Source organism: Equus quagga, chromosome 2, assembly GCF_021613505.1.
Source record: "Equus quagga isolate Etosha38 chromosome 2, UCLA_HA_Equagga_1.0, whole genome shotgun sequence".
In the NCBI taxonomy this organism is placed as follows: Eukaryota; Metazoa; Chordata; class Mammalia; order Perissodactyla; family Equidae; genus Equus; species Equus quagga.
Genome location: NC_060268.1, coordinates 64599251 through 64614885, shown reverse-complemented (window position 1 = coordinate 64614885; position 15635 = coordinate 64599251). Strand labels below are relative to the sequence as shown.

Genomic DNA, 15635 nt, shown 5'->3' with positions numbered 1-15635 from the left:
TTGGAATTACTGGGTCTTAAGTAAAGTGCATTTGTTATTTTGATAAATATTGCCTCATTTCCCTGTAGAGGTAATCACAGTTGTCTTTTGACCTGTCTTTTAATGTTATTTGCTATATAGATTTTCACTTTTATAAAATTAAATTTACCAATCTTTTCTTCCATAACTTCTGAATTTTGAGTAATAGTTAGACTTTCCCTCACCTAAAGGTTATAAAGACATTCTCAACTTTTTTCTTCTAATACTTTAATGGTCACAGTTTTTATGTCTAAATTCTGATCTTTACGGAGTTTATCCTAGTCTATAGTATAAGATAGCAATCTAATTTTACCTCTTAGCAATCCAACATCATTTATTTAAAAGTCCATCTTTACCCATCTACTTTGAGATGTCACCCTTTTTGCATTCTAAATTTCCCTTTATGCTTGGATCTTTTTATCCTGTTCCATTAGTTGATCTTAACCACTTTAATTGTTGAGCTTTTATTATGCATAATAATTGGCAGGGCTAAGTCTTCCTTAATTACTTTTCTTTTTCAGAACTTGTCTGGCTATTCTTACTTATTTTTCCGTATGAACTTTGAGTTCAATTGTCTACTTTAAGGGGGAAAAGTCTTATTAGTACTTTTACTTATCAGGTTACCTTATATTTCTAAATTAACAGAGAGAAGTGACGTATTTATGATTTTGAATTTTTTCATCTGTTCAGCAGTATTTTTCTGTCCTTCAAGAGGGTTTTAAAGTTTTTCATATGTAGGTTTTTATTATTTAATGTTGCATATATTACTGGGTATTTTATCTCACAAAGATAATCACTATAGTTAACAGCATGGTGTATTTCCTTCTATACTTTATCTGTACTTATATAAACTCTTTAATTTAGTGATTTTCAAAGTGTAATCTGCAGGGGTTTCTGGGATACTTTCAGGGATTTTGCAAGACCAAAACTATTTTCATAATAACAGTGACATTAGTTTCCTTTTTTACTGAGTTGACACAGAAGCAATCATAGGTAAAACTACTGACAACTTAGCAGAAAGCAGTTGCTCCAGATGGGAATAGGAAGTATGCAGTAGCTGCATATGATGATTGTCTCAATAAAAATCACTTGTACAATTGAATTGTAAGCTGATCTAGCTGTTTTAAAAGCTGTGACAAAATTCATATAACATAAAATCAACCATTTAAAGTAAACAATTTAGTGGGTTTTAGTATGTTTATTATGTTGGGCAACTATCACCACTATATGATTCCAGAGCGTTTTCATCACCCCCCAAAAAGAGTCCATCCTCATTAAGGAGTCACTCCCCATTCTCCCGTCCCCCAGCCCTGACAACCACTAATCTACTTTCTGTCTCTATAGGTTTGCCTGTTATGGACACTGATTAAAAAAAAGTCATATGGGGGGGCCGGCCCGGTGGTGCAGTGGTTAAGTTCACATGTTCTGCTTCAGCGGCCCAGGATGTGGACCCGGTTCAGATCCTGGATGTGGACCTATGCACCGCTTGGCAAGCCATGCTGTTGCAGGCATCCCACATATAAAGTAGAGGAAGATGGGCGTGGATATTAGCTCAGGACCAGTCTTCCTCAGCAAAAAAGAGGAGGATTGGTGGAAGGTGTTAGCTCAGGGCTAATCTTCCTCAAAAAAAAAAACTTAAAAAGGAAAAACGTCACATGGGGCCAGCCCTGTGGCTGAGTGATTAACTTTGCATGCTCTGCTTTGGCAGTCCAGGGTTTCACTGCTTTGGATCCTGGGCACAAACCTAGCACCGTTTATCAAGCCATGCTGAGGTGGCGGCCCACATAGCAGAAGCTGAAGGACATACCATTAGAATATACAACTATGAACTGGGGGGCTTTGGGGAGAAGGAGGAAAAAAAAGATTGGCAACAGATGTTAGCTCAGGTGCCAATCTTTAAAAAAAAAAAACAAAAGGCACCCCTTCCACTGCCTGGCCCTCCAGCCCTCTGATCCACCAGAGCACCATGTGGAGAGAGAAGCAGCATTTGGGAAAGGTGCGCAGGTCTCTGAGATTCCCTAGAGTGCTGAGTGGGGAGAGGGGTGGGGGCTGGGAAAGGTGCACAGGTGTAAGAAGGTACCCCTTTCCCCACCCAGCACTCCAGCCCTGTGATCACCCAGAGCTCCACACAGAGAGAAAAGCAGAGGCTAGGGGAAGCACAAGTGAAAGAAAGCACCCCTCCCCCTGCCTGGCACCCCAGATCGGCTGTCAGTGAGAGCATTGCACACAGAGAAAAGAAGTCAGTGTCTGGAGATGGGGAGCCTCAGCTCATGCTGGGCCCAGAGTACACAGTGCCTGATCTCCACCTAGGGGAGGCAGGTGGAAGCTGCAACCAGATAATAACTATGGCGAGGCAAAAATCCACACCATTAAGCAGTAGGAAAAAGTACTTAAATCTCCAGACCAGAAGGAAAGTGACAAGTACCTGGAAACCAACCCTGAAGACACAGAAATTCATAACCTAAATGACAAAGAGTTCAAAATAGCTATTATAAAAAAACTCAATGAGTTACAAGAAAACACAGAAAGACAAATTAACAAATTCAGGGGCTTCTTCCCAAAAGAGATTGAAACTATAAAGAAGAAACAATCAGAATTGTTGGAGATGGAAAACATAATGGATGAGATTAAGAAAAATCTGGATTCCCTAAACAACAGAGCTGATAATATGAAGGACTGAATTAGCAATTTAGAAGATAGTAATATAGAAATGCTTCAGATGGAGGAAAAGAGAGAACTAAGACTAAAAAGAAATGAAGAAGCTCTCAGAGAAATGTCTGACTCAATTAGGAAATGCGACAAGGATTATAGGTATTCCAGAGGGGGAAGAGAAAGAGAATGGAGCAGAAAGCTTCTGCAAAGGAATAATAGCTGACAACTTCCCAAACCTAGGGAAAGAGCTGGAAATATAAGTGAATGAATCCAGTAGACCTCCTAATTTCATCAATGTAAAAAGACCTATTGCAAGGCATATAGTAGTAAAGCTAGCAAAAGTCAATGACAAAAAATATTAAGGGCAGCAAGACACAAGAAAATAACTTACAAAGGAACCCCTGTCAGGCTTTCAGAGGATTTCTCAGCAGAAACCTTACAGTCTAGGAGAGAGTGGATTGATATATTCAAAATTCTGAAAGACAAAAACTTTCAGCCAAGAATATTCTATCCAGGGAAAATATCCTTCAGATATGACAGAGAAATAAAAGCTTTCCCAGATAAACAAAAGCTAAGGAAGTTCATCACCACAAGAGCCCCCCACTACAAGAAATACTCAAGAAAGCCCTCTTACCTGAAAAAAAAAAAATAGGAAAAGGGCTACAAAGCCCTGAGTAAGGACATGAATAGGAAGGCAATAACCAGAAAATGGCAGCTCTCTATCAGATCAGGTTAGTCAGCACTCTACTTTAACATTAAGGATAAAGAGAAGGAAAACAACCAAATAAAAGTAATCTCATCATTTTAACCACAAATTCACAGCACAAGATGGAATAAGATATGACCTAAATAACTTAGAAGGGGAAGAGGAAAGGGACGGAATTGGCATAGTCTAAGGAGATAAGAGTCTATCAGAAAATGGACTATCTCATCTACAAGATTTTTTATACAACTATTTGGTAACCACAAAACAAAACTTAGAACAGAGACATATATGATGAACAAGGAGAAAATGAAGAAAACCACCATAGAAATCTACCTAATCAAATTAGTAGTTCAAAAGACATGTTATGAGAAACAAAGGAAACGCAGGAGAACTGGAAAACGAGCAATAAGATGGCTGTATTAGGCCCTCGTATATCAATAATCACTCTAAATGTAAATGGACTGAATTTTTCAATCAAAAGACACACAGTAGCAGAATGGATTAAGGAACAAAACCCAAAAATATGCCTCCTCCAGGAACCACATCTCAGCTCCAAAGACAAACACAGGCTTAGAGTGAAGGGATGAAAGACGATACTCCAAGCTAATGCAAACAAAAGAAAGCAAGTGTTGCCATACTTATATCAGACAAAGTAGACTTCAAGACAAAACAAGTAAAGAGAGACAAAAAGGGGTAGTGTGTAATGATAAAAGGGATGCTCCACCAAGAAGATATAATATTTTAAACATATGCACCCAACACAGGAGCACCAAAGTACATAAAGCAACTATTAGCAAACCTAAAAGGAGATATCAGTGACAACACAATAATAGTAGGGGACCTCAATACCCCACTTACATCAATGGATGGATCATCCAGAAAAAAAGTCAACAAAGAAATAATGGAATTAAATGAAAAACCAGACCAGATGGACTTAATAGATATATACAGAACTCTCCATCCCCAAACAGCAGAATATACATTCTTCTCACGTGCACGTGGAACATTCTCAAGAATAGACCATATATTTGGAAACAGGGCAAACCTCAATAAACTTAAGAAGATTGAAATAATATCTAGTATGTTTTCTGACCATAATGCTATGAAACTAGAAATCAATAACAAGAAAAAAGATGGGAAAGGAACAAAAATCTGGAGACTCAACAAGATGTTACTGAACAACCAATGGATCATCGAAGAAATAAAGGGAGAAATAAAAAAAAATCTGGAGACAAATGGGATCGAGAACACACCATACCCCTTCATATGGGATGCAGCAAAAGCAGTCCTAAAGAGGGAAATTTATGGCAATACATGCTCACATTAACAAACAAGAAAAAGCTCAAATAAGCAATCTTAAACTACACCTAACAGAATTAGAAAAAGAAGAACAAACAATGTCCAAACTCAGCAGAAGGAGGGAAATAATAAAAATCAGAGCAGAAATAAATGCTATTGAAACAAAAAAGGCAGTAGAAAGGATCAATGAAACAAAGAGCTGGTTCTTTGAGAAGATAAATAAAATTGACAAACCCCTAGCCAGACTTACAAAGAAAAAAAGGGAGAAAGCTCAAATAAACAAAATCAGAAATGAAAGAGGAGAAATAACAACAGACTCCACAGAAATACAACGGATTATAAGAGAATACTACGAAAAACTCTGTGCCAACAAAATGGATAACCTACAGGAAATAGACAAATTCTTGGACTCCTACAGTCTCCCAAAGCTCACTCAAGAAGAAGCAGACAATTTGAACAGACCAATCACAAGGAAAGAGATTGAAACAGCAATCAAAAGCATCCCAAAGAATAAAACCCCAGGATCAGATGGCTTTCCTGGGGAATTCTACCAAACTTTCAGAGAGGATTTAATACCTATCCTTCTCAAGCTATTCCAAAAAATTAGGGAGGATGGAACACTTCCTAACACATTCTACGAGGCCAACGTCACGCTGATACCAACGTTTGACAAGGACAGCACGAGAAAAGAGAACTACAGGCCAATATCGCTGATGAACATAGATGCAAAAATCCTCAACAAAATTTTGGCAACCCGAATTCAGCAATTCCTCAAAAGGATCATACGTCATGATCAAGTGGGATTCATACCAGGGACACAGGGATGGTTCAACATCTGCAAATCAATCAACATGATACACCACATCAACAAACTGAGGCATAAAAGCCACATGATCATCTCAATAGATGCAGAGAAAGCATTTCACAAGATCCAACAGCCATTTATGATAAAAACTCTGAACAAAATGGGGATAGAAGGGAACTACCTCAACGTAATAAAGGCCATATATGACAAACCCACAGCCAACATCATACTCAATGGGCAAAAACTGAGCACCATCCCCCTGAAAACAGGAACGAGACAAGGATGCCCTCTATCACCACTCTTATTTAACATAGTACTGGAGGTCCTGGCCAGAGCAATTAGGCAAGAGAAAGGAATAAAAGGAATCCAAATAGGGAGGGAAGAAGTGAAACTCTCGCTGTTTGCAGATGACATGACCTTATATATAGAAAACCCCAAAGAATCCATCGGAAAACTTTTAGAAGTAATCAACAACTACAGCAAAGTTGCAGGGTATAAAATCAATTTGCATAAATCAGTAGTATTTCTATACTCTAATAAAGAACTAACAGAAGAAGTCAAGTACACAATACCATTCACAGTTGCAACAAAAAGAATAAAATACTTTGGGGTGAATTTAACTAAGGAAGTGAAAGACCTACACAATGAAAATTACAAGGCTTTTCTGAAAGAAATAGATGACATAAAGAGATGGAAAGACACCCCATGTACATGGATTGGAGGAATAAACATAGTTAAGGTGTCCATTCTACCTAAAGCAATCTACAGATTTAACACTATCCCAATCAGAATCCGAAGGACATTCTTTACAGAATTAGAACAAAGAATCCTAAAATTCATATAGGGCAAGAAAAGACCCCAAATTGCTAAAGCAATCCTGAGAACAAAGAACAAAACTGGAGGCATCACAATCCCTTACTTCAAAACATACCATAAAGCTACAGTAATCAAAACAGCATGGTACTGGTACAAAAACAGGTGCACAGATCAATGGAACAAAATTGAAAGCCGAGAAATAAAACCACACATCTATGGACAGCTAATCTTGGACAAAGGAACTGAGGGCCTACAATGGAGAAAAGAAAGTGTCTTCAACAAATGGTGCTGGGAAAACTGGAAAGCCACATGGAAAAGAATGAAAATTGACCATTCTTTCTCACCGTTCACCAAAATAAACTCAAAATGGATCAAAGACCTAAAGGTGAGACCTGAAATCATAAGGCTTCTAGAAGAAAATGTAGGCAGAACACTCTTTGAGATCAGTATTAAAAGGATCTTTTTGGACACCATGTCTTCCCAAAGAAGGGAAACAATAGAAAGAATAAACAAATGGGACTTCATCAGACTAAAGAGCTTCTTCAAGGCAAATGAAAACAGGATTGAAACAAAAAAACAACCCACTACCTGGGACAAAATATTTGCAAGTCATACATCCGGCAAAGGCTTAATATCCATAATACATAAAGAACTCACACAACTCAACAACTAAAAATCAAACAACCCAATCAAAAAATGGGCAGGAGACATGAACAGACATTTCCCCAAAGAAGATATATGGATGGCCAATAGGTACATGAAAGATGTTCATCATCGCTGATCATCAGGGAAATGCAAATCAAAACTATGCTAAGATATCACCTTACACCCATTAGAATGACAAAAATATGTAAAACTAATAGTAACAAACGTTGGAGAGGTTGTGGAGAAAAAGGAACCCTCACACACTGCTGGTGGGAATGCAAACTGGTGCAGCCACTATGGAAAACAGTATGGAGACTTCTCAAAAAGTTAATAATAGAAAAACTATATGATTCAGCCATCCCACTTCTGGGTATTTATCCAAAGAACTTGAAATCAACAATACAAAGAGGCATTTCCCCCTCTGTTCATTGCAGCATTATTCATAATAACCAAGATGTGGAAGCAATCCAAGTGCCCATCGACCAATGACTGGTTAAAGAAGATCTGATGTATACATATACAGTGGAATACTACTCAGCCATAAAAAAGACAAAATCATCCCATTCGCGACCACATGGATGGACCTTGAAGGTATTACGTTAAGTGAAATAACCCAGACAGAGAAAGACAAAACACCCTATGATTTCACTTATTTGTGGAGCATAAACTTACCGACAAAGAGAGCAAGTTAGTGATTACCAAGGGGAACAGGTGTGGGGGTAGGCACAAGGGATGTAGGGTCACATTTGTATGATGTCTGACAAATAATAATGTCATTATTATTATAAACTGAAATTTCACAATGTTACAAACTATAATGACCACAATAAAAAGTAAATTAAAAAAATTTCCTCCTTCCTTTAAAACAAAACAAAAAAATCATACAATATTGGCATTTTGTGTGTGTCTTCTTTTACTTAGTGTAATATTTTCAAGATTCATCCATGTCGTAGCATGTATGGTACTTAATTCCTGTTTATCGCCAAATAGTATTCAATTGTATAGATATACTGCATTTTATTTATCCAATTATCAGTTTACAGACTTTTGGGTTTTTCTACTTTTTGACTATTATGAGTAATCTATGAACATTTATGTTCAAGTTTTTGTGTAAACGTGTTTCTAGCTAATTTTTTTTTTTTTTTGAGGAAGATGAGCCCTGAGCTAATTGCTGCCAGTCCTCCTCGTTTTGCTGAGGAAGCCTGGCCCTGAGCTAACATCCATGCCCATCTTCCTCCACTTTATATGTGGGACGCCTACCACAGCATGGTGTGCCAAGTGGTGCCATGTCTGCACTCAGTATCTGAACCTGTGAATCCTGGGCCACTGAAGTGCAACATGCGCACTTAACCACTGCGCCACTGGGCCGGCCCCTGCTCATTTTTTCTTTTTTATAGAACATCAATTTTACTTTATTAACAAGCTATACTTATTCAGACTTTGGCAGACATTTTCTGAAAATGAACAAAGTGACCCTGTCACTTCCGGGAAGACGCCTGACAAAGTCTTCCAAGTTATCAGTGGTAAAGTTTGAACTTTCAAGCAAAAATCAAAATTGTGGAAAACTTGTGTCTGCTACTGTGAGCGTGACAATCCTTCTGTAAAGAGTTTTCTGGGGCCGGCCCAGTGGTGCAACAGTTAAGTTGCCGTCACTCTGCTTTGGCAGCCAGGGGTTTGCTGGTTCAGATCCCAGGCAGACCTACGCACCGCTTATCGAGCCACGCTGTGGCAGGCGTCCCACATATAAAAATAAAGGAAGATGGGCGCAGATGTTACCTCAGGGCCAGTCTTCCTCAGCAAAAAAGAGGAGGTTTGGTAGCAGATATTAGCTTAGGGCTAATCTCCCTCAAAAAAAGGAAAAAAGTGAATGAAGAATAAACAAGCTGCTCAAAGTAAAAAAAAATTTCTAATAAGATTGGTGGTAATATGAAGGAATGTGACTTTTTGATAGTGTATAATGAAATGTATCAACATTTGGAAGAACTACACAACTCAATGAACCAGTGTTTTCCAAATAACCCATACATAATACAGTAAAATTATGTATAGGTAAAATGTTCTTTTAAAGTTCAGGATAGACCAAAGGGTTTTTTAAAAACAGCCTTATTAAGGTAAATTTACTTCTCATGTAATTTATCCCTTCTAAGTCTACAATTCAATGAGTTTTAGTAAATTTACACAGTTGTTACCATCACCTCAATCCAGTTTTGGAACATCTACATCACCCCTAATGGATTTTTTGTGCCAGTTTGCAATCATTGCCCTTTATTATGCTCACCCCCAGGCAACTACTAATTTACTTTCTGTTTCTACACTTTTGCATTTTCTGGACATTTTATATAAATGGAATCATACAATGTGTGGTCTTTTGCGTATGGCTTCTTAGCATAATGTTTTTGAGATTCATCCATGTTGTGTATATCAGTAGTTTGGTCTTTTTTGTAGTGCTGAAATACTAGTCCATTATATGGATATACCACATCAGATGATTTATCCTTTTATCATTTGATGAGTATTTGGGTTGTTTCCACTTTTTGGCTGTTATGAATAATGGTACTATGAACATTCGTCTGTAGGTTTTTGTGTAGACATATGTTTTCAGTGTTCTAGGGAATAAACCTAAGAGTGGAATTTCTGGGTCATATGGTAACTCTATCTTTAACATTTCAGAAACTGCCAAACAGTTTTCCAAGTGACTATGCCATTTTACAATCCCACCTGCAGTATCTAAGAATCCCAGTCCCTCCACATCCTCACCAACAGTTGTTATTTTCTTTTTAATTATAGCCATTCTAGTGAGTATGGAGTGATTATCTCATCATGGTTTCAATTTGTGTTTCCCTGATGACTAATGATTTTGAGCTTCTTTTCATGTGCCTGTTGGCCACTTGTACTTCTTTGTTGAACTGTCTATTCAATATTTTGCCTATATTTAAACTGACATCTTCCTGTTAATGAGTTGTAACAGTTATTCATATATTCTAGATTGAAGTCCTTTATGAGATACATGATTTGCAAATATTTTCTTCAAGTCTGTGGCTTAGTTTTTATTTTTTTAGTGGTACTTTGAAGTAAAAGTTGTAAATTTTAATAAAGCCTAGAACAATGGATTAATGTCACAGAGCATGAAGAGTTCGTTGGTGTGGTTTTAGATTTCAATTAACCTTTAAGTTACCATTGGTAGAGTTTTAATATAGTATCATTATCTGAAAAGACAGTGAAATTATTCTTTCATTTTCCAATTTCGTATCTCTATGAAATTGGATTTTCTTCATCAGTTTCAAACTAAACTGTGTACTGCCAACAGATTGAATGCAGAAGTGGGTATGAGAATCCAGGTGTCTTTTATTAAGCCAGACATCAAAGAGATTTACAAAAATGTAAAACAATACCCCTCTTGTCACTACTTTTTTTATTTTAAAGATATAGTTTTTCATAAAAATATTATGTTAACATGTAATACATTTAAGGTTAATTTTAAGTGAATTGGATAAATACTTAAAACTTTTTTCAGTTTTAATTTCTAATACAGTAAAAATCGATAGGTATAACTCATGAACAGAAGTTCTTTAAGTTCATCAATAATTTTCAAAAGTGTAAAAGGTTCTTGAGGTTAAAAATAAAAATTTGAGAACTGCTGCTTTTAATTTAACATGCCGATTCAGAGTCATATGAGACAGCTCTTTTATATTTGTACCATTGCTTTCTGATTTTCATATAAGTTGGTCTTCTCTTTCTACTAGATTGTTAGCTTTTTGAAAGCAGAGAGCATATATTTTACTTTTATTTCTTAGAAGATTATCATTCTCCTCCTAGAATAAGTATCCAGTGAAGACTTAATAAGGGATTGAAGGATTTCCTATTGGCTGATCACGTTAGAGCAGCATTACTGTGTTGGCTTTAACATAAATAGCTGTATTTTTTCATTCAGGTGGAAGAGCACAATGGTCACATCTTTAAGGCCACCCAATATAGCATCCCTACATACTGTGAGTACTGTTCTTCTTTGATATGGATAATGGACCGAGCCTCTGTTTGCAAATGTAAGTATGAGACATCTTTGAGGAATTGTTTTTAACCACTTGACATTTCTATTTCCCTGAGTTTTCTTATACATTCTTTAACATAAAGGTGTAATTCACACTCTAATTCTTTAACCACATCTCTCACTATACTCTCACCTGCTCTCTGTAACCAAACCATATATTTTGGTGTTCTCTGATCACTGTACTTGCATCTCACTCTATCTGGAATGCTGTTCTCCCAGATGTTAGTATGACTTACAATTTCAGTTAATTTGTGTCTCCACTCAAATGTTACCTCTTAGAGTGCTCTTTCCTTACTCTCCTATCTAAAATGGCACCTTGTCCCCCATTCTCTGTCCCCTTACTCAGGTTTAATGGCCCTTATAGCACTTATCACTACCCCAAAATATATTAAGTATTCATTTGTTTTCTTGTTAGTCAGTCTGTCCCACTAGAATGTATGGCTCTATAGGGTCAGGAAACTTACCTGTCTCTTTTGTATCACCAGTGCCTGGAACAGTTCTGGCACATTTTAAGTTTTAATAAATATTTGTTGGGTAGATGGACCTATAGCTGGATGGATGAATTAATGAATGAACTCTTAAATTGTAACCAAAAAGGTACTTTTTTCTGCTGTAATCCTTTCATCATAATATATAAATCCCAGAATGTGAGTAGAGATTTTTTGTAGGTCAACTGGATTCTGGCTTACAGAAAACCTTTAGCTTCCACTCATGTCATTCCATGTATCTAGTCTGTTCCTTTCAGTAATTCTGTGAGGCTTTGTTTACTAGTGGGCCAGAACTGAATGAATAAAATACTAGGAAGGACTGGGTCCGGTATGACAAGAAGAATGAAAGTCATGTTCGCCATAGTGAAATCACTATCATTGCTGGATATGTTCACTTGTTCAGTGGTTCAACGATGGTTTTCATTTTTTTTTTATTACTAGAAGTCTAAAAAATTATAGTGAGAATGAAATAGGAAGTAGTTTGCCATGTACTTGACTGTTTAATGCTAGTCTGATTCCTGTAGATTTGGTGTAATTTTCTCTGGTTTGAAACTGAAAATGTGAAGAATCTGCTTTTTTATAACTTGGGTGGGCTTGGTTTGGTTTCTTAACAAAGTAAATAAATTTCTTTGTGATTATAGCAGTACAATGATTTGGCCTCCCCTCTTTGATCTTGGCTTGAAAACCCCACAGTTTATACTCTAGAGACTCAAGAAGGATGTTCAGGTGTTAATATACAAGAGCCAGAGATGGTGTAGCAAGATGACATAGGCCAAGTGTGTTCTCAGTATCCTCCTCTCAGTGTGCCTCTTCCCACCTACCTGGCTAGCTACCTTGTTAGCTCCTGCTCGAAGAAATTATTTCTGCTCTGAACCTTTTCTTTATCTCATCTTCCCAATCACAACTGATATTCTTAATGTTCTGGTTCCTCAGAGCTGTATTCTGGACCTTCTAAGATAATAAATAAGACCTTTCTTAGCTTTTTTTTTTTGAGTTCATAATAGTTTACATCAGTGTGAGATTTCAGTTGTACATTATTTCTTGACTGTCACCACATGAGTGCTCCCCTACACCCCCTTAGCCTCCCCCGACTCCCTTTCCCCTGTTAACCACTGAACTGTTTTCTTTCTCCCAGTACTTGTTTATATGCTACATGTGAGTGAAATCATATGGTGTTTGTCTTTCTCACTCTTGCTTATTTTGCATAGCATAATTCCCTCTAGCTCCTTCCATGTTATTGCAAATGGGATGAATTTGTCTTTTTTTCTGAGTAGTATTCCATTGTATATATATACCACATCTTCTTTATCCAATCATCAGTCGATAGGCACTTGGGTTGCTTCCCTGTCTTGGCTGTTGTGAATAGTGCTTCAGTGAACACAGGGGTGCATATGTTACTTTGGATTGTTGATTTCAGATTGTTTGCATAGATACCCAATAGTGGGATAGCTGGGTCGTATGGTGGTTCTATTATTAGTTTTTTGAGGAATCTTCATACTGTTTTCCATAGTGGTTGCACCAGTTTGCATTCCCACCAGCAATGTGTGAGGGTTCTCTCCTCTCCACACCCACTCCAACATTTGTTATTTTTAATCTTAGTGATTATAGCCATTTTAACAGGTGGAAGGTGTTATCTTAGTGTAGTTTTGATTTGCGTTTCCCTGATGATTAGTGATGTTGAATATCTTTTCATGTGTTTATTGGCCATTTGTATATCTTCTTTGGAAAAATGTCTGTTCATCTCCTCTGCCCACTTTTTGATCGGGTTGTTTGCTTTCTTATTGTTCAGCTGTGTGAGTTCCTTATATATTGTGGAGATTAGCCCCTTGTCAGCTATGTGATTTGCAAATATTTTCTCCCAGTTGGTGGGTTGTCTCTTTGTTTTCATCCTAGTTTGTTTCATGTTGCAGAAGCTCTTCAGTCTGATGAATTCCCACTTGTTTATTTTTTTCTTTCGTTTCCCTTGACTGAGAGGACATGGTATTTGAAAAGATTCTTTTAAGTTCGATGTCAAAGAGTATACTACCAATGTTATCTTCCAGGAGTTTTATGGTTTCAGGACGTATCTTCAAGTCTGATCTATTTTGAGTTTATTTTTGTGTATGGCGTGAGATAGTGGTCTACCTTCATTCTTTTGCATGTGGCTGTCCAATTTTCCCAACACCATTTATTGAAGAGAGTATGTTCTTGGCACCTTTGTCAAGGATGGGCAGTCAAGGATATGTGGTTTTATTTCTGGGCTTTCAGTTCTGTTCCATTGATCTGTGTGCCTGTTTTTGTACCAGTATCATGATGTTTTGGTCACTATGGCTTTGTAGAACATTTTGAAGTCAGGGATTGTGATACCTCCAGCTTTGTTCTTTTTTCTCAGGATTGCCTTAGCAATTTGGGGTCTTTGATGGCTCCATATGAATTTTAGTATTCTTGGCTCTATTTCCGTGAAGAATGTCTTTGGGATTCTGATAGAGATTGCATTGAATCTGTAGATTGCTCTGGATAGTATGGACATTTTAACTATGTTTATTCTTCCAATCCATGTGCAAGGAGTCTCTTTTTTTTTTTTTTTTTTTTTTGAGGAAGACTAGCCCTGAGCTAACATCTGCCAATCCTTGTCTTTTTGCTGAGGAAGACTGGCCCTGAGCTAACATCCATGCCCATCTTCCTCTATTTTGTATGTGGGATGCCTGCCACAGCATGGCTTGCCAAGTGGTGCCATGTCCGCACCTGGGATACAAACCGGTGAACCCCAGGCCACTGAAGCAGAATGTGTGCACTTAACCACTGTGCCACTGGGCCAGCCCCAGGAAGCTCTTTACATGTCTTTAAGTCCTTATCAATTTCTCTCAGTAATGTCTTATAGTTTTCATTGTGTAAGTCCTTCACCTCCTTGGTTAAATTTATTCCTAGGTACTTTATTCTTTTAGTTGCGATTGCACATGGAATTATATTCTTGAGTTCTCTTTCTGCACGTTCGTTATTGGAGTATAGAAAAGCAAGTGATTTTTCTAAGTTGACTCTGTACCCTGCAACTTTACTGTAGCTGTTAATTATTTCTATTAGTTTTCCAATGGATTTTTTGGGGTTTTCTATGTATAAGATCATGTCGTCACCAAACAACAAAAGTTTCACTTCTTCACTCCCTATTTGGATTCCTTTTATTCCTTTCTCTTGCCTAATTGCTCTGGCCAAAACCTTCAGTACTATGTTGAATGAGAGTGGTGATAGTGCGCATCCTTGTCTCATTCCTGTTCTCAGGGGGATGGCACTCAGTGTTTGCCCGTTGATGTTGGCTGTGGGTTTGTCGTATGTGGCCTTTATTATGTTGAGGTAATTTCCTTCTATCCCCATTTTGTTAATAATTTTTATCTTAAATGGCTGTTGGATCTTGTCAAATGCTATCTCTGCATCTATTGAGATGATCATGTGGTTTTTATTCCTCAGTTTGTTGATGTGGTGTATCATGTTGATTGATTTGCGGATGTTGAACCATCCCTGTGTCCCTGGTATGAATCCCACTTGATCGTGATGTATGATCCTTTTGATGTATTGATGAATTCTGGTTGCCAAAATTTTGCATCTGTGTCCATCAGCGATACTGGCCTGTAGTTCTCCTTTTCTGTGCTGTCCTTGTCGGGCTTTGGGATCAGAGTGGTGTTGGCCTCGTAGAATGTGTTAGGAAGTGTTCCCATCTTCCCTAACTTTTTGGGGTAGCTTGAGAGGGATAGAAATTAAATCCTCTCTGAAAGTTTGGTAGAATTCCCCAGGAAAGCCATCTGATCCTGGGGTTTTATTCTCTGGGATGCCTTTGATTGCTGTTTCGATCTCTTTGCTTGTGATTGGTCTATTCGGATTGTCTGTGTCTTCTTGACTCAGCTTTGGGAGGATGTAAGAGTCTAAGAATGTATCCATTTCCTCTAGGTTATCCATTTTGTCGGCGTATAGTTTTTTGTAGTATTCTCTTATAACTTGTTGTATTTCTATGGAGTCTGTTGTTATTTCTCCTCTTTCATTTCTGATTTTGTTTATGTGAGCTTTCTCTCTTTTTTCTTTGTAAGTCTGGCTATGGATTTTTCAATTTCACTTATCTTCTCAAAGTACCAGCTCTTTGTTTCATTGATCCTTTCTACTGCCTTTTTTGTTTCAATAGCATTTACTTCT

General features: G+C 37.5%; 1 protein-coding gene across 8 annotated transcripts in view; it reads left to right on the top strand.

Moving 5' to 3' along the window:
• The window catches only part of LOC124233768 (unconventional myosin-IXa), a 289503-nt gene that overhangs the window by 226487 nt on the left and 47381 nt on the right, over positions 1-15635 (top strand). For all 8 annotated transcript variants that reach the window (XR_006887148.1, XM_046650967.1, XM_046651007.1 and 5 more), the window contains one exon: positions 10873-10984. Coding sequence is in view for 7 of the 8 variants with exons in the window: in XM_046650967.1 (XP_046506923.1) it covers positions 10873-10984 (112 nt within the window). In the remaining variant the exon portion in view is untranslated. The remainder of the gene's footprint in view (positions 1-10872; positions 10985-15635) is intronic.